At 45.8% G+C, this 23400-nt stretch overlaps 1 protein-coding gene across 1 annotated transcript in view; it reads right to left on the bottom strand.

Moving 5' to 3' along the window:
- NUP205 (nucleoporin 205) overlaps positions 1–23400 on the bottom strand; it is a 525888-nt gene that overhangs the window by 47344 nt on the left and 455144 nt on the right. The window contains exon 36 of the mRNA XM_069227955.1: positions 3814–3890. Within this exon, the coding sequence (XP_069084056.1) occupies positions 3814–3890 (77 nt within the window). The remainder of the gene's footprint in view (positions 1–3813; positions 3891–23400) is intronic.

The following is a 23400-nucleotide window of genomic DNA, read 5'->3' as shown; positions in this document are numbered from 1 at the left end:
AGATTGAAATTGGTTTTCCTTTTCCTGTACCTAGTGCCAGTCTGTCTACCTAGACATGGTCACAAAGTGCCACTGACGAAGCAATCACCCTACCTAGTGAGTCTGCAGCGTACAGTGAAGTTTGCTGTGTCCATTGGCAATAGCATGGGACAAGATGGTTCGGGCCTCCTCCGAGACCTTGGGTAGCACTTGAGCAACACTCCCAAACTGTGTGGAAATACCAGCCCATGAGGCATGCGTTGTTCCCACACTGCAGTGCAAGCTTGTTGAATAGAAAATCCTCTTGCCAAATGTGTCCAGACTCTTGGATATCCTATCCAGTAGGGATGTAGGAAACCCGCCAAGGTTAGCCTTGGAGGCGGAGGCCTGGACAAGCAGGCTATCCAGTATGGGGTGCCAAGTGAGGAAAGCTGGATCCTCAGGAGCATGATGATGCCAGTGGCCAAAGGTCTTGTGCACAGGATCATCTAAAGAGGGATTGGCCCATACCCTGAGCGGGGCATCAGTGAAAGCTTCACCGGGAGAGAAGAGGCTCAGCGGGGGCTACTCTGTGTGGAAGCACCCCTTTCAGGATATTAGTCTTAACTGCCACGAAGGGGAGCGTAAGGTCCTGAAGCTCAGCTGTCCTCCTCACCACAGCAAATGAAGTCCCTTACTCCACAGCCACACTAGCAAGAGAGACAAGGCCAGGATTAGGGGAGTGTCCAGACCACTCGAACATGCCAGTTCCTCATACCAGCTATCCTTGGACAAGGGCAATTCCAGGGGGTCGGGATAACCATAGGGAGCCTCAGGCCCATCCTAATCCTATTCTCCAGAGGGCTTGTCAGTAAAGGGAAGATTGCCTCAGACCTGGATGCTCCTGGTCCGGTCGGTGCCAGAGTTTAAGTCAGATTCCTTGGTGGAGTCACATATAACAATGGGGTCGACAGTACCAGGAATGCTGCCACTGGAACGGACTCCAGGGAAGGCCGCAGACATTGTGACCAGAGCTTATTCGGATACAGGAACAGTTTCAGAGGGCCTGACTAGTGCAGAGGGCGTAACTGGTTGCAGAAAGCCAGAAGGGGCACCTGCCACACCAGAGGGGTCGGGCCGTCCAAATATGAGGTGTATGGCCTCATAAAATTCTTTTAGCTGGGCTGGGTGTGCGCTGGCAAATCTCGAATGCATGGACCAGACCCAGACTTAGGCCCTCATTATGACTTTGGCAGTTTTATTGCAAGACCGCCAAAGCCATGGGCGCCAGTCTTCCGCCCACCATATCACGAGTACTGCTGGATTGCAGCCACATTTTGGGTGGAAATCCAGAGGTAGTCAATGCTGGCGGGTGGAGGCACTGGGGCAGTTTCACCACTGACCCCGCCCCACCAAAAGGACTCCGCCCGTCATATTATGTGCAATAATACAGTATGGCAGTGTCCTGATGGTGGGCGCTGCTGGAGGTGGAAGCAGCTGTTCCCTGCCAGACGACCTCCTCCCCAGACCAGGTAAATCGATCGCCCGACAGGGGCGGGGGTGGAAGGGTGGGTAGTGTTGTGTGTGCCTGTGTGTTGTCTGCGTGTGTGCATGTATGTGTGTATGCATGGTTGTATGTGTGTATGAATGTAGAAGTGAGTGTGTATGAATATAAGTGTGTATGCGTGTATGAATGCAAGTGTGTATGCGAGTATGAGTGTTGTGGTGAATGCGAGTATGAGTGTTGTGGTGAATGCGAGTATGAGTTGTGGTGAATGCGAGTATGAGTTGTGGTGAATGCGAGTATGAGTTGTGGTGAATGCGAGTATGAGTTGTGGTGAATGCGAGTATGAGTTGTGGTGAATGCGAGTATGAGTTGTGGTGAATGCGAGTATGAGTTGTGGTGAATGCACGTGAGTGAATGCGTGTATGGATGCATGTGAATGAAAGCGTTTATGTCAGTGTTGGTGAATGAATGTATGAGAGGTGGGTGTGTGCATGTAAGCAGGGAGGGGCGCTGTACATGGACAGGGGTGAGGGCGCTGTACATGGTGAGGGGGTGAGGGCGCTGTACATGGTGAGGGGGGTGAGGGCGCTGTACATGGTGAGGGGCTGGGGGGCGCTGTACATGGAGAGGGGGTTAGGGGTGTACTGTGCTTTCTGAGTGTGGGGTGGGGGAGTCGTCTGCTGGGCAAAGGAAAAAAATTCCCTGTCACCGGTTGTCTTTCCGTCAGGGTTTTCGAGGCGGTGCTACTGCCTGGTGGAAAGGCAGCTCCTAATACCTCCGGCAGTTTTCTGTGGACCGCTGGGTCGGAGATGGTTATCTCCGGCCCAGCAGGTCCGACCGCCATGGCGGTATGAGGGGGGATTTGGCGGGTTGGCAGAGGCCAACCCACCTCACTTAATGTGGCGGTCTTCACTGCCAGCCTTTTGGTGGTGAAACCGCCTCCTTTGCCCTAAGTAATAAAAATAAGGGCCTTAGTCTTTGCAGCTGATGTGTGGTAGTGAGGCGAAGGTTTGTGGCGTTGTACTGAGCCTCGGCCAGTGACTTGGACCGATGTGGACAAGTCAAAGACTGCTTCGACTTCTTAGTTTTCTTTTTCTTGTTGGACTTACCAGATGATGATTTGGAGCGACAGTGACGATAGGCAGGAATAACTCCACAAGTGGGCCAGGACCTTCCTAACAACCAGGACCTGGATGGCATGCTCCTGGACCACCTTGGGGTTAATCGCTCAACAGTCTGGGCAGGCCTTGGAGTTGGGGCCAGGCCCCGGGCACCACAAGCAAACCAGGTGAGAGTCTGTCACAGACATCCGCCTGTGATAGGATCCATAGTGTTTAACCCCTAGGGGACATCCCTAACACATACTGGGAACTTCACTCAAAAAGAATTTCGGCAAAAAGTCAGAAAACATATTCTGAAAAGAGACTGAGGTAGCTCTTTCTGTATCCACGCTGATTGAGTGGAAAGAAAAGAATTGATGTCAGCACACTCGTTGAAATGAAGAAGCACCTTTAATGTGCAGGCAGAATGTCAAATGTACTAGAGAAAAACATATGGCAAACTAGCACCGTTTTTATAAGTGATGCTAAGGAGTTCCCCTCCTTTTTCTGGTTGTCTGAGGACACAGACTCAAGCATTTTTACACATTTACTATTCCTCCATTCTTATCTAAAAAGAGTCTACATTCAGTTTGCTTGCTCGGGGAATAACGAACTTCTGAAGCGAGGGCACTAGATGCAGTAGAATTTGGAAATGCGGGAGTATTCGAATAGGGTATGGATCCTTTGAAAGCCTGACAGCAGAGACGCTCTGCAAGTGAAGGAATACAGACAATCATATTCCCAGATCTCCCCGGAGTCATTCTGCTAAATGGCCTTTTTCTGTGAAAAAGCCATGGGAGCCTAAACTAATGGTGAATATGAAATCCCATGAGTACCTTAAGCTTGGCTAAATCATGCACCTCAAGAGCATTTTGTATTTTTACAAAGAGGTTTTGTTTTCATACTGAAATTAATCACAAGCAAACCTTGAAACCTTGCTGTGAAAAGTAGGGCTCAGTGAGCTGAAGGTCCAACAGTGAAAAAATGTGCTGAATCTGAAATAATTAATTTGATTCCCACCATGACATACCCATCCTTACTCCCTTCCGAGGTTGGTAAACTGTGTATCACAAATCGGGAGATCGTAAAATCTGTTATTTACATTGTTTAGAAATGTCAGAAGTATAATATGAAGCAAAATATTTAAAAAGTGTTTAAGAGGGACCTTTTTAGGCCACCTTTTGCACATGCAAGAACTGCAACCTTCTTCCAAACTTACTAAAGAAAGAATAACTCGAAACACGTTACCTGAAATCGTCCAATGTGCCCTTGGAGTTCCATCAATGTCCCTTCATTTATACTAATGTCCAATTCACTTAGCACACCTTCACAAAAGAAAACACAAAAAAACAGTCATGTAAGACAGTTACTTCAGGGGTACCTTCACAGACAGTTCACTGCATCAACTGCTTCACCACTACATTTCAAAGCTTTGTGTCTGGGAAAACAGTATCTTCATGTGTTGTGAACAGGATAGGTTCCAAGGTACACTAGGTCTAATATTGACACAATACATCCCACAATGCAAGTCAGGGTGTTCAAACTCAGGAGACAACAGCAAAATAATTCAACTGTACTTCACTTTGTTGGGCTCCCAGTCTGAACGTAATGAGCATCTAATATAAACAGGAACACATTCAATTCTTTGAAGCAAGTAATTATTTTCCTGTGACCTCTTCATATCATTCAGAATGACTAAGGGACTGACAACATTCACAAAGCATGCTACACCTGAATGGATTGTTTGGGGCTACCTAACCAAAGGGACTAGTGTTTAGTTTGTTTCTTAAAGGGAGTCAGAGAGGAGTAGAGTGTTATGTCTAAAGAGGGACAGCCGTATGGCCAATGGCATGGAGTACATATAGTAATCCTAGTTAGCCTCACAAAGTTATCAGGGTAGATTGGGCACCCCCCTGGGACATGAGATTGAGAAGTCATGCAACACAGCCTTGGTGACAAACATCACTGTTGTTTTGAGTTTTGAAACAGTAATGTTCAGTAGAATACATATCACCAAAAGATCTATGTACTAAACTCTCTTCACCCAATCTGAAGCGATTAGGAAGAAACTCGAAAGAAGAGAGAATGGTAGGACCATGCAGAGCAAATCACGGTAACCAGCTAAACCTAAAGACATCCCTTAGGGAACCATTCATATGGCAGCGTATGGCACAAAATGGGGAACACAAACTATTCAGGAACATGGAAAACAGGTCCGTGTGTGGACACCCCATTCTAGTTCTATAGAAGATCTTGGTTGCTACTTCAGGGTTAGGTCCCAGTCACAATCTTCTAGTGAGAAGTGAATGAGTGCATACCACCCTCACATTAAGAGCACATTAGGTAGGCTTTCACTGTGAAAATGTGTGAATGCACAGCCCACCATCACATGCATAATTCCACTCAGCTCATCGAATCAAATGGTACTCAGAGGAAAGGGAGAAAAGCCTTTGGGGCAAGGTGGACTCCCCCAACCACCAACTGCAGCTGTGATGCTGACCAAAGGCAAAGTGTATTTATATCCTCCATATGCGTAGTGTGTCCATCCTGGAGGCATGTGTAACTACAGGGAGTGCAGAATTATTAGGCAAATGAGTATTTTGACCACATCATCCTCTTTATGCATGTTGCCTTACTCCAAGCTGTATAGGCTTGAAAGCCTACTACCAATTAAGCATATTAGGTGATGTGCATCTCTGTAATGAGAAGGGGTGTGGTCTAATGACATCAACACCCTATATCAGGTGTGCATAATTATTAGGCAACTTCCTTTCCTTTGGCAAAATGGGTCAAAAGAAGGACTTGACAGGCTCAGAAAAGTCAAAAATAGTGAGAGATCTTGCAGAGGGATGCAGCACTCTTAAAATTGCAAAGCTTCTGAAGCGTGATCATCGAACAATCAAGCGTTTCATTCAAAATAGTCAACAGGGTCGCAAGAAGCGTGTGGAAAAACCAAGGCGCAAAATAACTGCCCATGAACTGAGAAAAGTCAAGCGTGCAGCTGCCACGATGCCACTTGCCACCAGTTTGGCCATATTTCAGAGCTGCAACATCACTGGAGTGCCCAAAAGCACAAGGTGGGAAATACTCAGAGACATGGCCAAGGTAAGAAAGGCTGAAAGACGACCACCACTGAACAAGACACACAAGCTGAAACGTCAAGACTGGGCCAAGAAATATCTCAAGACTGATTTTTCTAAGGTTTTATGGACTGATGAAATGAGAGTGAGTCTTGATGGGCCAGATGGATGGGCCCGTGGCTGGATTGGTAAAGGGCAGAGAGCTCCAGTCCGACTCAGACACCAGCAAGGTGGAGGTGGAGTACTGGTTTGGGCTGGTATCATCAAAGATGAGCTTGTGGGGCCTTGTCGGGTTGAGGATGGAGTCAAGCTCAACTCCCAGTCCTACTGCCAGTTCCTGGAAGACACCTTCTTCAAGCAGTGGTACAGGAAGAAGTCTGCATCCTTCAAGAAAAACATGATTTTCATGCAGGACAATGCTCCATCACACGCGTCCAAGTACTCCACAGCGTGGCTGGCAAGAAAGGGTATAAAAGAAGGAAATCTAATGACATGGCCTCCTTGTTCACCTGATCTGAACCCCATTGAGAACCTGTGGTCCATCATCAAATGTGAGATTTACAAGGAGGGAAAACAGTACACCTCTCTGAACAGTGTCTGGGAGGCTGTGGTTGCTGCTGCACGCAATGTTGATGGTGAACAGATCAAAACACTTACAGAATCCATGGATGGCAGGCTTTTGAGTGTCCTTGCAAAGAAAGGTGGCTATATTGGTCACTGATTTGTTTTTGTTTTGTTTTTGAATGTCAGAAATGTATATTTGTGAATGTTGAGATGTTATATTGGTTTCACTGGTAATAATAAATAATTGAAATGGGTATATATTTTTTTTTGTTAAGTTGCCTAATAATTATGCACAGTAATAGTCACCTGCACACACAGATATCCCCCTAACATAGCTAAAACTAAAAACAAACTAAAAACTCCAAAAATATTCAGCTTTGATATTAATGAGTGTTTTGGGTTCATTGAGAACATGGTTGTTGTTCAATAATAAAATTAATCCTCAAAAATACAACTTGCCTAATAATTCTGCACTCCCTGTATGATCTGCAACTGCGGTGGGCTGAAGGGACAAACCATCAACAGATTTTAGGGACATATCTACTAATATAAGTCTGGGAGGACAGAATGAAATATCTGTCCCTAAGCCAAGAAACACCCCGGATGCTGGAGTCTCCTATTTCTGACACCACTGAATAGGCATAGGGCTCAATCTTGCATGCAGCATCGACATGATACAGGAAGCATCAGGGCCAACATCCATTAGTTTTGCACGATTAGGATCCGAATGCCTGCAATCATCTTGTGAGGTAAAGGAGTTTTATATGGTGTGGCTGTGAGACCTCACCATGTAAGACACAACCAACCCTCATAGGACCAGTCAAGCTCTGTTTCTTAAACCTTATGTCAACCCTGGGTAGCTGTGGCTTTGAGCGGTCAGCAAAGCAACAAGTATAAAGCATTTAAACAGCACCAAAACAATTAATTGTGAAAGAAACAGCCTCTCAAGAAACTAAACACCAATTTACAAAAAAAAAGGATGTATTTTTATGGCTTTATGGACAGACACCAAATGAAAGATCCACTGGAGGGTTTCAGAGATACAGCTTTTTTAAAGAAGCAATAAATCAAGACTTTTCACTCAACCATGAACATGGATTATCCATTTCAACAAATTTGACACTTCTTCAACGAAAAGTTACAGCAAGGATTAATGTGGTTACTTAGTTGAACAACTACAACGGGAAGCTAGTCAAGGGGACCGACAAGGTCTGAATAAACAGTTACCTTCATGAGAATAGCAGTCTCCAGTTCCATCACTAATGCAACTGGACACTGATTCCTATGGAGAGGTCCTGATGCAAGGGATACAGGATGCTTAACAGCTGACCGGTGTGTTTGTGGAGCTACTACTTGGTCCATGGTCCAGGTGGGGTGCCTTTGGCCACATGAGTTGAATGCTCTCCGCCGACTCTCCTGGGTCCAGCAGACTCGGGAGCAACCTTTGAGCATCGGTTTCAGTTTCCCAGGCTGTGCTATGATGATGATCAATGATGTGGTGGTTTGGGCTACCAGCTCACCCATGTAAGCATCCTCAACTTTTGTGACCCTGTGCCGTGAAGTGGAAGTCAGCTAACTGACTCTTGGAGTCACTGCATCTGGCCGGACTGGAGGTACAACTTCTCCATGAGCTGGACACTGCTGCCACAGTTCTTTCTACGCTAGCCCAAGAGGCAGCAGATGCAGTCCAACTTCGGAGCAGCCTCTCTTTGTAAGGTCTTCGTTCAGCAGGGAACCTCCTTTGCCGCTCTTCTCCAGGCCAAGCTAGATCTGAGTTCTGGGGGCTAGGGATGCCCTTGTATGTCCAGAAAGTGTCTTTAGAAGAGGTTGCAATCACTACCCAATGAGCTAGCTGGATCCCTCCCACCTAATGACACCTTCCTGTGAAATGTGGCATCTAGCTATCCAAGTGTGCTCTATTCTATCCACTTCCAACATGTTGGAACCCCTCTCTTGGGTGTGTGGAGATTAGTAGCCCGTCCTGGAGGCGTGACTACCTGGGGTATACATGCTCATGGAAAAAACAGCTAGGCAACTGTTTTCTCTTTCTGTCCCTGCTGCCAGCCTGTCCACCTAAACAATAGAGTAGCCCTTCCTGTGTGTCTGCATCACTTGTCGATCAAAAGCAGCTTCCCCTTTGAAGCTCGCCTTTTGGGCCAACACCCAACACTTGGCTTACTGTCAGGAGGGGGTAACACTTCATCCAGTGGTAAGGTCTCTATTGTTAACTATCCTGGGTGTCATTCACATGTCTCCCCAGGAGGAAAGAAGGGTGTTTGGAAGGACAGTCTTTGTGTATAATCCTAAATGGGAACTGGAAACCATGGGCAACCGAAGTGACAACTTACCAAAGTTGTCCATCAATGACAATTTCGATTTAATCATTAAATCGGATTCAATGCACTGATTCTTTTGATACCTTGAAATACCCACCTTAGTAGTACCAATCAGAAGTTAGCAGAGCTGATGTGTCAGCCTTTAACTTTGTACTTGCCAATAGAGCTACCAGCCTCTGTAAAAGTAAAAATGACAATCTCGAGTTTTTACTGTTAGACCGTGTAAAACACAAGTACTTGGCAGGCCTGCTGTACGGGTGACTTATACACATTAAAGAGGGAGATTTAGGCTTTGCAATTGCTTTCAATAGCAAAGTTGAGTTAATGGTTTAAACTGTTCCACCAGTTTGCAGTGGCAGTCTGGATGACATATTTTATAACTAGTGCTATAGTCCATGAGTGATGCTATATTTTATAGGCCCCAGGTACCCCTGGTACAATATACTAGGGAGTTACATGCAAGTTAAGCTATGTCAATTGGGTATAAGCCAATCAACCATGTACCTTTTTAAGGGTCAGAGCACATGAACTGAGTCCTGTTTAGCAGGGTTAAGGGCATTTCAGTGTCATTACACCAGTGCCCAGTAGTCAGAATGGAGCAAATGTGGGAGTGGCATCTGCAAAAAGCCTGTTTCTCCACACATCTTATAAGGAGGACAGGCCCTCATGCAAGGGGTGTCCATCTTCACATCTATAAAGGCCAGACCATGTGCGAGGATGATACAGGAGTTCTGAGCATTGATGAAGTCTAGGGCATGCAGTGGGACACCTGCATTCACCAGCCATACATCCAAGTATGAAAATACATGGACTCAGAACATCCTGGGTCTAGGTGTCAGCCGAACCAGCACTTTGGTATAGACTTGTGAAGGAATTGTTAAACCAAACAGCATGAACTGGAGGAAGGAATTGTTACCAGGAATGTTCAGCAGATGTAAATAGGCATCCTAGAAATCCAGGAAACCCATCCAAATCAGAGCCAGGAAGATTTGTCTCAGACAGTATTTTGAACATGTCCTGCAAATGAATCAGTTTGGTAGACTTACGTTCAGAATAGATTTGAAGCCTCTGGCTTTATTGGCAACCAAGAAGTAAAGGAGGTATAATCCTATGCCTTTCATTTCCAAAAGCACCACTTCACTGGCCTCTTTGTACAACAGGACAAAAACCTTCAACTCCAAGAACAAAATCCAGGGAGGAAAATGACAGAAGGGGAAGATGCTGTCATTACTGATAAGCTGAAATACCCAGCAATTCGTCATAATTGACTCCCAGCTTGTGGTAAAAAGGGAGACTCTCACCCCTATGAGAAGCTGGTGGGGGGGCAGTCAATATGGTTTTGAGGCATAGGGTACAGTAGATGGGGAGACTGGGGCTGACACAGCTGTTGGCATTTCTGAAGTCCAACCCTACATTGAAAGGACCAGTAGAGCTGCTCTGGGGTGTGGAACTTCGGCAAGGTTGCCATTGTTGTGCAGGAAGCCCCACAATTACTGTTGGTGAACTTGTTTCACATGCAGAGGCAAGGTCCAGCAGGCATGCCGATGCTCAACAATTCTTGAATCATTCTCGCCAAAAAGCTGCTATCTATTGAAAAGCATTTCCATTAGTCCTGCTTGGACATCTCCAGATAAGCCTGTGGAACGTATCCAGGCATGTCAGAGTAGAGGGACTGCTGTGGAATTTATCAGGTCACTGTGTCTGCATAATTCAGACCATCCTTCTGAATCTGTTTGGAAGTGTCTAAACGTCTGCTCAACAAATAAGAGAATGGCTTCTTTCTATGCATAGGGAAGAAAATTATGGTTATATTTGCCATTTCCCATAAGGCATGGGCATACCAACAAAGAAGAAAGCATTGCCTGTGTAAAGCTACACAGCCTGAAGTGAAAACATTTCAGTCCACGATGCCAGCCTTAAAACTCCTGGTGAGAGGACGGGGGAAAAATGTGCTGGCATTCGGTTTGGCTAACAGTTTGAAGCAGCAAACTCTCTAGTGTCTGATAGGTCAGCAAGGACTTGGGAAAAGAAGAAGTGGGTGTACTGCAGTTCGTGATCTGTCTGGTAACTGCTGAGCCACAGAACTGTTTATCACAAGTTGCCAAATAGGCTAGAATGAGGGTAAAGTGATAGTCTACCCTGGTGAAATGCATTGGACACTTTAGACAGAGAAGCAGCCTTTGTTCTAGGAATCAGCTTGATATGGAAGAAAATAGTGAAGGGGGGAGGGGTTGACACTCAGCACCAGGAACTCATGGATATGCCTCACCATTGTTAACACTACAAGAAACCTAGTCTTAAAAGTAATCAATCACAACTAGTAACTGGGCAATGGTTCAAAAGTGAAACCTCATTAAAAAAGTAAGAACCAAATACAGACCACATTATGAGAGGTTTGCAAAGCCCTTAAGAAGCTTCATAATTATTGGTGATTTGAAGAGGGACCAGTGAGTTTGGGAGTCCGACAAAAGCTGAAAACACAGACAAGTCTCTTTTTACTGTGTCCACTGCGTACCCCTGTTGGGCCAACAATAGTGTGAAGCATAGACAGTCCGATAGGTGAGTCTAAAGACTGTCTACAGAACTATTTATACACTATGTGACAAACCTATTCCCCTATTCTCCCAAATAATACAATTTCAGTGGAGTATCTGTGGGCACTTAGAATAACATCCAACCCTTTAGGAGGTTGAGAGAGCACTCATTTCACCCCACTCAATCTCTTAGGATGAAGGTGAACTTTGAGGTGCAATACCTTACCCTGCGATTGGAAGAGGTGGTCTACCCTGTAAGAGAAAATGGAGCTGATGTACAGGAAGCATTAGCACAATCGTGGGGCAGAGGCCATGGGCCCCCCCACCTCGGCGCTGAAGATCACTGAACCAAGTCCAGGCCAATCTTCCTCAGTATCTGAGAAATTAAGTAGCGAGGCATCCTCCAAGGCTCCCTATAATGTGTTAGGGAGGGTACAGAACACTTGGCATTGACCAATGACACAGGTGGTGGAAAGGTTCATCTGAAAAGTGCCTCAAAGATTGAAGATCTATTGGATGACCTCTAGGTTAAGTTGCCATACATGGTTGACAAGATAACACAGACTTAGTGTCCGATTAGACATTCAGAACTCCTGTCAGATTAGTGGCAACCAGCCACATTTGATGCTGTTGTGACCAAGATCAGTGCCATACGACTTCATGGCGGAGAAGATGCAACTGTACACAAACCTGCTTGTTGATATACCACATTGTGGTTGTGTTTTGAGTCAAGCTGGGCAGACAAAGCGATGTAATGCAGGAAGGTTTGAGAAAAGAAGGATATCTGTCCTCCAACTGGAGCTGTGTGTACCAACAAGAGGGAACTAGGGCTGCTTGCCCGCAGTGGCAGGAGAGGGGGATGAGGAAGAGAGGGAAGGAAGAGGCAAGGGACAGTCTCAACCTTTGCCACATCCTCGATATTGGGGGTACTATGGGTTGCCTTGTTACTGTTGGGACCTTGCTGTTTCACTTAAAGGGAGAGTTCTCTTGAAAAGCCTTGAAATCTCTAGTACAGCTGTTAATCCAGCTACTGCAGACTGTGCCAAAGAGGCGAATACGCTTTTGCTCCAAAGAGGCATGACCCATAAACCTGGAGAGCAATTAGAATAGATTGGAAGTCTTGCAAAAATCCTGAGCTTCTGAGATAGGCATACCAGCGCAGGAATATGGATGAGCCCATGGCTTGTGGCGCTGATTCGAGAATATCCCAACTCAATTGGATGAGCATTTTTTTCACTCTTTGTCGAGCACTATCTAACTCAGTCAAGTAGTGTTGAATGTGGTCAGGCAAGTTCAGGATCACCAGTTGTGCCATGTCATCATAGGGCATGAGTATAACGTCCCTCAAACAAATTGTGTTGGGGCCAATACTTTAGATCGAAAAGGACTTCTTTGCATACCTGTTCCAATTTCTTGGATTATCTGTCTGAGGGTGTAGAGGGGAGGACTCCTGGCACTAGTTTTGATGAGCTGGAGGGCCTGCACAAGGCTTTCTGGTGACAGATGAATGAAGAGAAATGCCAGCCCAATCTTCTGGAGCTGGTCTATATCTTCTGGCCACCATTCTGTTTACTGCAGCATAAGTAGTGGGCTTCTCCCATGCTGCAAGGATTGTCTGAGAGAGAGCTACATTAAACGGCAGCAGAGCTTTTGCTGCATGAGCTGCTGGGTGTAGCATTTCAGTTAAGAGGTTACCCTTGGTCTCTGCTGATGGGACCTTTAGGACAAGGTTTTGGGCAGCCTTTCTTATTATTGCATGGTAGGATGAGACCACCAGTGGTGGAATGCCAGTCACTTAGTGCAGCATCCACCAGGCGAAATATCAAAGCCACTTGCGTCCGTGGCTGCCACAAAGCCTCAGTCCATAATGCCAGACTATCCATCACCACCATGATCAGTGTCCTGACTTAGTTCTCCCAGGGGGTCAGACTCACCAAAGAAATAGCGTCCTTCTTCCATTAGAAGCAATGCCTACCTTCTAGATGCAAGTTGTGCAGGAGGTATTTCCATTAGAGGAAAAGGGTCCAGGTCAGATACTTGTTATGGCATGGTGAGTTGCAGCTCGGGTAGTGCAGGCTGCAATAGTGGTGGTGAAGGTGGATTTGGAGCTGAGGGTGACTGTTAGCATATGGAGAGTTGACGAGGTCAGATACAGCACCAAATTTGAAGCCAGCACTGTGTTTTGATGGCAACAGAAGGAAGGATGTGGATGGAGATTAAACATATTTTGTAGGCATAGTTCCAAACACGTTCCCCTTATGACATATGGGGCCTGAACATGATCTAGAGGAGACAATAGCCCTGAAGATATTGAACATGGCTTTTAAAAAAGGAGGCAGGGTCTGTTCCCAGGGGTAGAAGGCAGGGGATTACTGATTGAGCTGTGGCTGGATGACTGAGCCACAGGTGTCAGCAGGCTAGGGATCCGCAACACATCAGAAGGACCCGCAGGTGTCTGATCCTCTGCAGAAAACTCAACCAGCACTGGCTCCGAAGGAGAGTCCCTAGGAGGCGGACAGTAATTCTAAGGTGATTTATCATTTGAAGATCAGTGCAGTTTGGAGTCATGGTGTTTTTTTAACTTCTGGGATGATATTTACAACAACAGTAATGACTCGCCCTGGGCCTCGACTTCTGGTTGGTTCAGTAATCATCCTGAGCCAGTGTCATAAAGAGCTAGGCCTTCTGCTCCTTTATGACCTTGGGTTCATGCTTCTGCAGGAAGCACAGGCCTTGATGCTGTGATCCAACCTAAAGCACCACAAGCAGATGCTGTGATGGACATTTGTTCGTCAGAATCCCTGTAAGGTTTGAAACCTGAATACTTATCGGGGGAAGACACCGCTGTACTGCATCTGTAAGGAGTTTCGTTTTTAAGAACAATGAGACATTTGAGAAGAATTCCCAGAGTAGAGCAAACCTCCGGATTCACATCAATGGCACGGAAAAAAGGTGACTGACATCAGGGAGCATCAGTGACATCACAATGACATCATTACCAGCGTGGAGAGCTACTGAAAAGTTTCCAGATTTAGTAAGATGCCTGGGATATTCAATAGGTGAGGAATCTATAGGTGGAAGTATCCATCAAAAAGCTTTTATACAAGTTCAGTCTGGTACCAGTGTGCATAGTAGTTGCTTTGAATCCCTCATCCACCTCCAATATGGTGAGATTTACACATACCAGTTGAAAACATTTAACCGTTTGCATTCTTTAGTGGAGTCACGTCAGAGGTATTGGGCATTTTTTGAGGGAGACCAGCACAAATTCCAAAGAAAGTTTAAGCTGATGACCCATCTACTTTTGTGGGACATTTGATTTAAGAAGCCACATCTCCAATACAAAACTCCAAGCCTTTGCAGACTGGTAGAAGCAGGAGCACACTATATTACTTTGAAAACTTTATTTTAGGTCTCTCACATTGGTGCTTCCCAGCAGTTACTTCAGATGTATGCATTTAGTTGATTCTGCTACATAATAAGTGTTTGAGGGCTGCTGAAGAGAGGCAACATTTGCACTGTTACCACAAGGATATAATGCATCCTGAATTACTCTTACCAATGAGTGACCCTCCATTCAGCAATGATTCAAGGCATCAACTTTAGTATCTGTTCTTTCAAACAGACTGTTAAACAGTGACTGGGAATTAATTTGAGTCCAGGAGGAGTAAGAATTCAGAGTGGACGTACATGATGCACATGCTTCTTAAGGATCAGTTAACCCACTTGATAAATTATTGGAAACCAGCTGTAAAAAAAAAAAATAAAGTGTGCAAGAGCTATTTAACATGCTTTGTTTTACGCCTATTGAAAAGAAAGACATTAAATTGTAGGCTGTCCCTGAAGAAAACTTCAAAAAAGGTAGCATCCTCCCAAAAAAGTGTGGGTGCACCCCCAAAAAAGATATTTTATATACACCAGCAATAGGCATGAAAACCGGTGAAGAGTGGAAATGTATGGGTAGAGGTTAATGCCAGGGTCTTTATCTTGTGAACAAGGCCCTCAGCGAAGTAGAGTCCTTTGCATGTCAGGGGGAGAAACACCAATCACAAAATAGAAATAAAGTATATAAATATACCAGCAAGGTGGTCTTCAGCTTTTGGCCCAACGGGTGTTAGGATGCTCCATGTAGAAATTCAGTGAGAGGAGTTTCAATGGGAAGAAAGTGGTGATACAGAAGTCACAATCAAAGTTAATTCAACACAGTGTAACCATCACTATTGTCTAACGTTTTGCGCAAGAAAGTCAAGCAGCCATTCCGATAAGGAAGTGGCATTGGAAGAATACAGCTTTAATCTCTCTTTCAAAATACTGTATCAAGAGTCCATCCTGATGGTGGGAGGAATGGAATTTCAGACTTTGGATCTACTCCCTGGAAAAGCTCGAGTTAGAGCTTGTTTTCTTTAGGTTTGGCTTTTCTATGCTGAGCACATCTGCCCTTTTGAAGAGATAGTGAGCCGGCAGAGGTGACCAACTCCAAGGTTATATAATCTGAAGAACCTTCCTATATAGGCTTGAGAACATTGCAGACCTGCTTAAATACACATCTTGTTTAGATGGGAAGCTAATTAAGAGTGAACAGCATTGCTGTTATAAGATCTGATGGCCCTGGAGCCAGATGTAAGATGAGTAGCAGCATTAAAGGCTGCTTTTAAAGGAGCCAAGTGGATGCTAGATATACCAATTGGAAGTGAGATGCCAATGTCTGGTTGGGAAATAACTAGTATACATGCACAATGGTTTTTAAGTCATCTGCTGTAAGAGAGACTTAATTCCTCACAGGAGTCTGATGTGGTACTGTGCTCCTTTAGTTACAGCGCAAATATGGGTGAGCCGACACTTTCTTGTTGAGGTTGAAACAAATATTTTGCACGTTCAACAATAGAGGGCTTACAAACCACTAAGTCTGTTGCATCAAGCCATCCTTGCAACACAGTGGAGGAGTTTGTGGGCTGATGAGGATCTCAGTCACCAGAGGGAGCAGTTTGAGATATATCCAGCACTGGATGTCTTTGATAGTGATAGAAAGGTTGGCATCGTCATCTGCTAAGAAGCCATTCAGGTACAGCCTAGTGTCACCAGTGTACATATGAAAAGCAATGTAATAATTTCTCACAAGGGAGTGCAGCAGCAACATATGCAGATAAAGAGCATGAGGGAAAGTAGAATCCTGAGGCGCTCCTCAAGGAGGAAGAGGGAGGTTTGAGGGGGCACATGTCACTTTCATTTGCTGGAAAATAAATCAGGTTATTAGTTGCAAACGATGTGAGTCGTTCACAAGTATTAAGTCCACAATGGGAACCAGGAACCCCATTGCAGAACTTGATTCTTTCAGGGTAGTGAAGCAGAGCCGTCCAGACCTATTTAGGGAAGGATTCGTGGGATATCACCCCCAGCCTTCTGGTACGCAACAACACTCCAAAAATCATCATCCAGTAAGTGCTTTTACTTTTAAAAAGGAAAAGTACCTATATTACACACTACAAAATACTATGCATTAAATTCACCAACATAATGTCGTGAGGCCTTCTTGGGCCACGTTGGTTCTCCATTTTAGTTTAGCTTATATTTTACACGTTTTCAGCTGCCATCACATTTTATCAATTATATTTTATACACTTTATGCTTGCACAATATTATTGTGAGAAAACATAGTACATTATGCTTCTTTTTAGTTAGCCTTTCTCAGCATGTAATCTGTATGCTCTGTTCAAGGCTAGGAACATAGAACAAGATATCTTAGAGTTTGGGTTGGCTGCTCAGAGATAGCGTTTAACATCTAGACATATCATTGCACCAGAGCTCTGCCTCCAACACAGTGTGGCTTTGATTATATAAATGATGCACTGACCCAGAGGAGACAGAGAAGGATTGCCAACTCCACTCTAGACCGGCACCCTGGCTCAGGTCTCCATGGGCTTCTTAGGCTATTCCATCACATCAAGCACAGGCAGAGGGGGTACGCCTATTTTCTCAAATTACAGACAGTGCTTGGTAGGAAGATATTGATCTAAGATTACCATGATTGGACTGTTTATTGTTTCATCTGCCTAACTGCAGCTCACTCTCTCTATGCAAGAATACGATTATTTCAGTAAGTGTTTGAAAACCTTTGTTTGTATCTTTGTGTCTACCATGGGCATGCATGTGTAAACAAGGAAAGGGTAAGATCTGTTTCCACAACTTCCTTGAGAGTCAGAGTGTCATGTTTGAGTTTGCTGTAATCATCTGTTACTTTGGGAAGGTTGGGGGTTCAGGTGAGGCAATGTGAACTACCTAGGAATCTGGCTGACACTTTTGGCTGGTAGATGGACTCAATCCTCTCGTCCTGAAGTTCTCCCAAGGGCATAAACACAGCCCCTATAAGACTTAGGACAAATTATCAGTGCACTTCTGTAGGGGGGCTGCTGCACACACTGCTCCCCGCTCCCCCCCAACCCAATACATTTCCAAAACTTTGGTGGCACCTCTGTGGGACATCACAAGGAAGCAGGATTGCCCTTGTAAAAGCCCTTGCAACGGCTTACAGGGTGCTCCAGGTGCTGAATATTATAGCAGCTGCTTTTTTGTGGGCGAGTATGTACTGTTGGCTCCCTTGTCTTTTTAAAATTCCCATGTATCCGTGCCACCCAGGTGCCCAGGTGACGTCCTGCTTATTCAACTTGAACACCTCATGTGGATGGCATGGGAGCTGGCATTTTACTTTATGCCTCTCTCCATCCCCTGATGGGTGGAAAGGGTGCACTTTTTTCTGCCCAAGGCGACTGGACAGACAAGAGGCCAGCATGCACCTCCTCTCAAGAAGACACAGACATTGCACTTGGCCAGTTGTTAGTTTATGTCGCAGTGGATGGGGTCAACGGAGCCACCAAAGTTCAGTAAGGGAGTCTCCACAATGTCTACTCCTAAGGTGATGAATAGATATATATTTATCCCCTTTTAGAAGTAGGCATTTGGGGGAAACCCACATGAACAAAAAACTGTTAACGTTGGTGGGGACCCAAGAAATCTCCGAGAGCATTGTAGTTTGCCCACAGAACTTTGTCTTTCCCAAAAGTGCCCACCCTCGGGTCTTGTCCACCCCAAAGGGGAGTTTCTTCTTAGGTAGAGGAGCACCACATGCTCCATTTCTCACTTCTCCTGTGGAACTGAGCTTTATAAGGTGTTATGTGTCAGGCTCCGTAGAGCAGATTTTAACATTTTGCACCTGGTGGCCAGCCTTAGTCAACCGGTCTCTCAGTGGGCATAAGGGAGACAAGTCTTAGTCCTGGGGGTCAGCTGGAGTCAAAGTCTTAAAGTCCATCCTTGCAGCAGATCAGGTGGCTTATCCTTCCTGCTGGGCATTAATGCTTGTGCTACACCTTTGTTCCAGGTTCAGTGTCTTCTCATCTCTCTCTCTTCAGCAGGGGTTTTTAAGTGGAGTTGGGAAGTTCTAGAAGCCTGGCACTGCTGGCCTCTCCTAGGATGCCATATAATGATTCCACCCCTGTCCAAACCCTCCTGCACAGTATTCTGAAACAATTCAATATTGCGACTTGAAGTTGTCTGTGGTAAGCGCTTCCCTGAGAGCCTCAGCCCATGGGTGACAACCGCCTGACCCCTTTCTACCAAAACTTGAAAGGTAAGTGTAGGAAAGTACCATCTTGCCTGGCATGTTTCCCCCATATTTCACTGTATATATGTTGTTTTAGTTGTATGTGTCACTGGGACCCTGCCAGCCAGGGCCCCAGTGCTCATAAGTGTGCCCTGTATGTGTTACCTGTGTTATGACTAACTGTCTCACTGAGGCTCTGCTATCCAGAACCTCAGTGGTTATGCTCTCTCATTTCTTTCCAAATTGTCACTAACAGGCTAGTGACCAATTTCACCAATTTACATTGGCATACTGGAACACCCTTATAATTCCCTAGTATATGGTACTGAGGTACCCAGGGTATTGGGGTTCCAGGAGATCCCTATGGGCTGCAGCATTTCTTGTGCCACCCATAGGGAGATCTGACAATTCTTACACAGGCCTGCCAGTGCAGCCTGAGTGAAATAACATCCACGTTATTTCACAGCCATTTACCACTGCACTTAAGTAACTTATAAGTCACCTATATGTCTAACCTTTACCTGGTAAAGGTTGGGTTCTAAGTTACTTAGTGTGTGGGCACCCTGGCACTAGCCAAGGTGCTCCCACATTGTTCAGGGCAAATTCCCCGGACTTTGTGAGTGCGGGGACACCATTACACGAGTGCACTATACATATGTCACGACATATGTATAGCGTCACAATGGTAACTCCGAACATGGCCATGTAACACGTCTAAGATCATGGAATTGTCAGCCCAATGCCATTCTGGCATTGGGGAGACAATTCCATGATCCCCCGAGTCTCTAGCTCAGACCAGGGTACTGCCAAACTGCCTTTCCCGGGGTTTCACTGCAGCTGCTGCCAACACCTCAGACAGGTTTCTGCTGGGTCCAGCCAGGCCTGGCCCAGGACGGCAGAACAAAGGACTTCCTCAGAGAGAGGGTGTTACACCCTCTCCCTTTGAAAAAAGGTGTCAGGGCTGGGGAGGAGTAGCCTCCCCCAGCCTCTGGAAATGCTTTGATGGGCACAGATGGTGCCCATCTCTGCATAAGCCAGTCTGCACCGGTTGAGGGATCCCTCAGCCCTGCTCTGGCGCGAAACTGGACAAAGGAAAGGGGAGTGACCACTCCCCTGACCTGCACCTCCCCTGGGAGGTGCCCAGAGCTCCTCCAGTGTGCTCTAGACCTCTGCCATCTTGGAAACAGAGGTGCTGCTGGCACACTGGACTGCTCTGAGTGGCCAGTGCCAGCAGGTGGCGTCAGAGACTCCTTCTGATAGGCTCCTTCAGGTGTTGCTAGCCTATCCTCTCTCCTAAGTAGCCAAACCTCCTTTTCTGGCTATTTAGGGTCTCTGCTTTGGGGAATTCCGTAGATAACGAATGCAAGAGCTCATCAGAGTTCCTCTGCATCTCTCTCTTCACCTTCTGCCAAGGAATCGACTGCTGACCGCGCTGGAAGCCTGCAAAACTGCAACAAAGTAGCAAAGACGACTACTACGACCTTGTAACGCTGATCCTGCCGCCTTCTCGACTGTTTTCCTGGTGGTGCATGCTGTGGGGGTAGTCTGCCTCCTCTCTGCACTAGAAGCTCCGAAGAAATCTCAAGTGGGTCGACGGAATCTTCCCCCTGCAACCGCAGGCACCAAAGAACTGCATCACCAGTCCTCTGGGTCTCCTCTCAGCACGATGAGCAAGGTCCCTTGAACTCAGCAACTCTGTCCAAGTGACTCCCACAGTCCAGTGACTCTTCAGTCCAAGTTTGGTGGAGGTAAGTCCTTGCCTCCCCACGCTAGACTGCATTGCTGGGAACCGCGTGTTTTGCAGCTACTCCGGCTCCTGTGCACTCTTCCAGGATTTCCTTTGTGCACAGCCAAGCCTGGGTCCCCGGCTCTCTAACCTGCATTGCACAACCTCCTGAGTTGTCCTCCGGCTTCGTGGGACCCTCTTGTGCAACTTCGGGTGAGCTCCGGTTCACTCCACTTCGTAGTGCCTGTTCCGGCACTTCTGCAGGTGCTGCTTGCTTCTGAGTGGGCTCTTTGTCTTGCTGGACGCCCCTTCTGTCTCCTCATGCAATTGGCGACATCCTGGTCCCTCCTGGGCCACAGCAGCATCCAAAAACCCTAACCGCGACCCTTGCAGCTAGCAAGGCTTGTTTGCGGTCTTTTTGCACGGAAACACCTCTGCACGACTCTTCACGACGTGGGACATCCATCTTCCAAAGGGGAAGTTTCTAGCCCTTGCCGTTCTTGCACAATCCACAGCTTCTACCATCCGGTGGCAGCTTCTTTGCACCCACAGCTGGCATTTCCTGGGCATCTGCCCACTCCCGACTTGATTGTGACTTTTGGACTTGGTCCCCTTGTTCCACAGGTACTCTCGTCAGGAAATCCATCGTTGTTGCATTGCTGGTGTTGGTCTTCCTTGCAGAATTCCCCTATCATGACTTCTGTGCTCTTTGGGGAACTTAGGTGCACTTTGCACCCACTTTTCAGGGTCTTGGGGTGGGCTATTTTTCTAACCCTCACTGTTTTCTTACAGTCCCAGCGACCCTCTACAGGGTCACATAGGTTTGGGGTCCATTCGTGGTTCGCATTCCACTTCTAGAGTATATGGTTTGTGTTGCCCCTATCCCTATGTGCCCCATTGCATTCTATTGTGACTATACATTGTTTGCACTGTTTTCTATTGCTATTACTGCATATTTTGGTATTGTGTACATATATCTTGTGTATATTTGCTATCCTCATACTGAGGGTACTCACTGAGATACTTTGGCATATTGTCATAAAAATAAAGTACCTTTATATTTAATATATCTGTGTATTGTGTTTTCTTATGATATTGTGCATATGACACTAGTGGTACTGTAGGAGCTTCACTCGTCTCCTAGTACAGCCTAAGCTGCTCTGCTAAGCTACCTTTTCTATCAGCCTAAGCTGCTAGACACCCCTCTACACTAATAAGGGATACCTGTGCCTGGTGCAAGGTGTAAGTACCCCTTGGTACTCACTACAAGCCAGTCCAGCCTCCTACAGTAAGTCCCTTCCGTGTTTGGCTCCAGAGGTCTGGCTCTTCTCCTTTGTTTCTGGGTACCTGGGCTGTCCTAACCAACGTGCAGCTGATCAACAGATTCAGATTTCCCACCTCATAATTTCCCAGGAACTTGGTTTATCACGGTTAACAGTTCTATTGTGTGGTGAGGCCTTTAACCCTCTTGCCAGAGAGCAGCATACATAATTTAGCCCTAGGAGGAGGGAACGAAGGCCTGGAATCTGCTGGTTAGATGACACAGGGAAGGATAAGTTACTTACCTGTAAATCCTAGTTCTCTTCCAGGGGTATCCTCATCAAAGTCATAAACATTGAATATTCCCGCCCTTGTGCGGGGACCCCGGAGCATATATCATATACACACATATAAAGTATGAAATATGCACGAAAAATATATATATAGCATTTTTAGTAGACATATCTTTCATACTAGAATCATATATACATGTGTAAAACGGCAATGCAGGCTATAATCATAAACAGGCTAAAATGCTTTATTTCTCAGAAGTTTTTTTAAATTTTTTTTTTTTTTATCATAATAAAAATTACAATAGAGAATAAATATCTACCCAAGCCCCCAAAACTGGGCTTCGGGAAATAAGCAGTAGTAATCACTAGAGAAAAAAGAGAAAAAACTACATTGAAAAACAATGGAGCATTCTTAGCCAATAGGCTGCATGCAGGTTAACACAGGAGAACCATAAAAATTTGGCACCGTGCCTTTAAGACCCTGAGCACCTCCAGTATCCCACCATGCCTCAGGGGTGAAGGAGAGGTGACAGTTGGTTCACAGTTAGGTCAGTACTTTTTTACGGTGATAATCTGTGTAACGGATTCGAAAGACAGTCTGTCCTGGACTTCTAGCAGACGTGGGCCGGGGAGGAGGGTGGGTTGTTTATGACTTTGATGAGGATACCCCTGGAAGAGAACTACGATTTACAGGTAAGTAACTTATCCTTCTCTTCCAGGGGATCCTCATCAATAGTCATAAACATTGAATAGATTAGCAAGCCCATCCCTAAACTCTGCGGACTGTCTAATAGAAGTGCAGGAATAGATATGTATCACGCAAATACATTTCTCAGAGAGGCCTGCCCCACTTGGGCATGTGCTCTTGCATCTGAGTCCAAACAGTAATGTCTAGTAAATGTATGTACAGACTTCCATGTAGCAGCCTTACAAATCTCAGATAGTGGAACATTGTTAAGGAGGGCAGCAGTAGCCGCTTTTCCCCTTGTGGAATGCGCTTTAGGTCTACCTAGTAGTTGTTAGCCAACTGGTAAGCATTAACAATACAAGAAACTATCCATCTTGATATTGTTCGTTTAGATGCTGCCTCTCCTGTCCTCAAATGACCATAATTTACAAACAAGTGGTTGGAATGTCTAATCAGTTTTGTTTTATCCAAATAAAATTTCAACACTCTTTTCAAATCTAGGGAGTGCAACGCCTTCTCCGAAGAAAGTCGGTAAAGAGATAGTCTGATTGATGTGGAATTCTGACACCACCTTCGGTAGGAATGATGGTTGAGTTCGCAGAACCACTCTATTGTCGTGAAAAACAGTGTACGGTTCTTTGGAAGACAAAGCCTGAATTTCACTGACCCTCCTCGCGGAAGTAATGGCTACCAAAAAAGCCGTCTTCCACGTAAGGTGTTGCAAAAAGGCTTTGTGTATAGGTTCGAAAGGAGGGCCCAT

The sequence above is a fragment of the Pleurodeles waltl genome, chromosome 4_1 (assembly GCF_031143425.1).
Source record: "Pleurodeles waltl isolate 20211129_DDA chromosome 4_1, aPleWal1.hap1.20221129, whole genome shotgun sequence".
In the NCBI taxonomy this organism is placed as follows: domain Eukaryota; kingdom Metazoa; phylum Chordata; class Amphibia; order Caudata; family Salamandridae; genus Pleurodeles; species Pleurodeles waltl.
The sequence above is the reverse complement of the archived record's forward strand: the minus strand, read 5'-3'. Positions and strand labels throughout refer to the sequence as shown.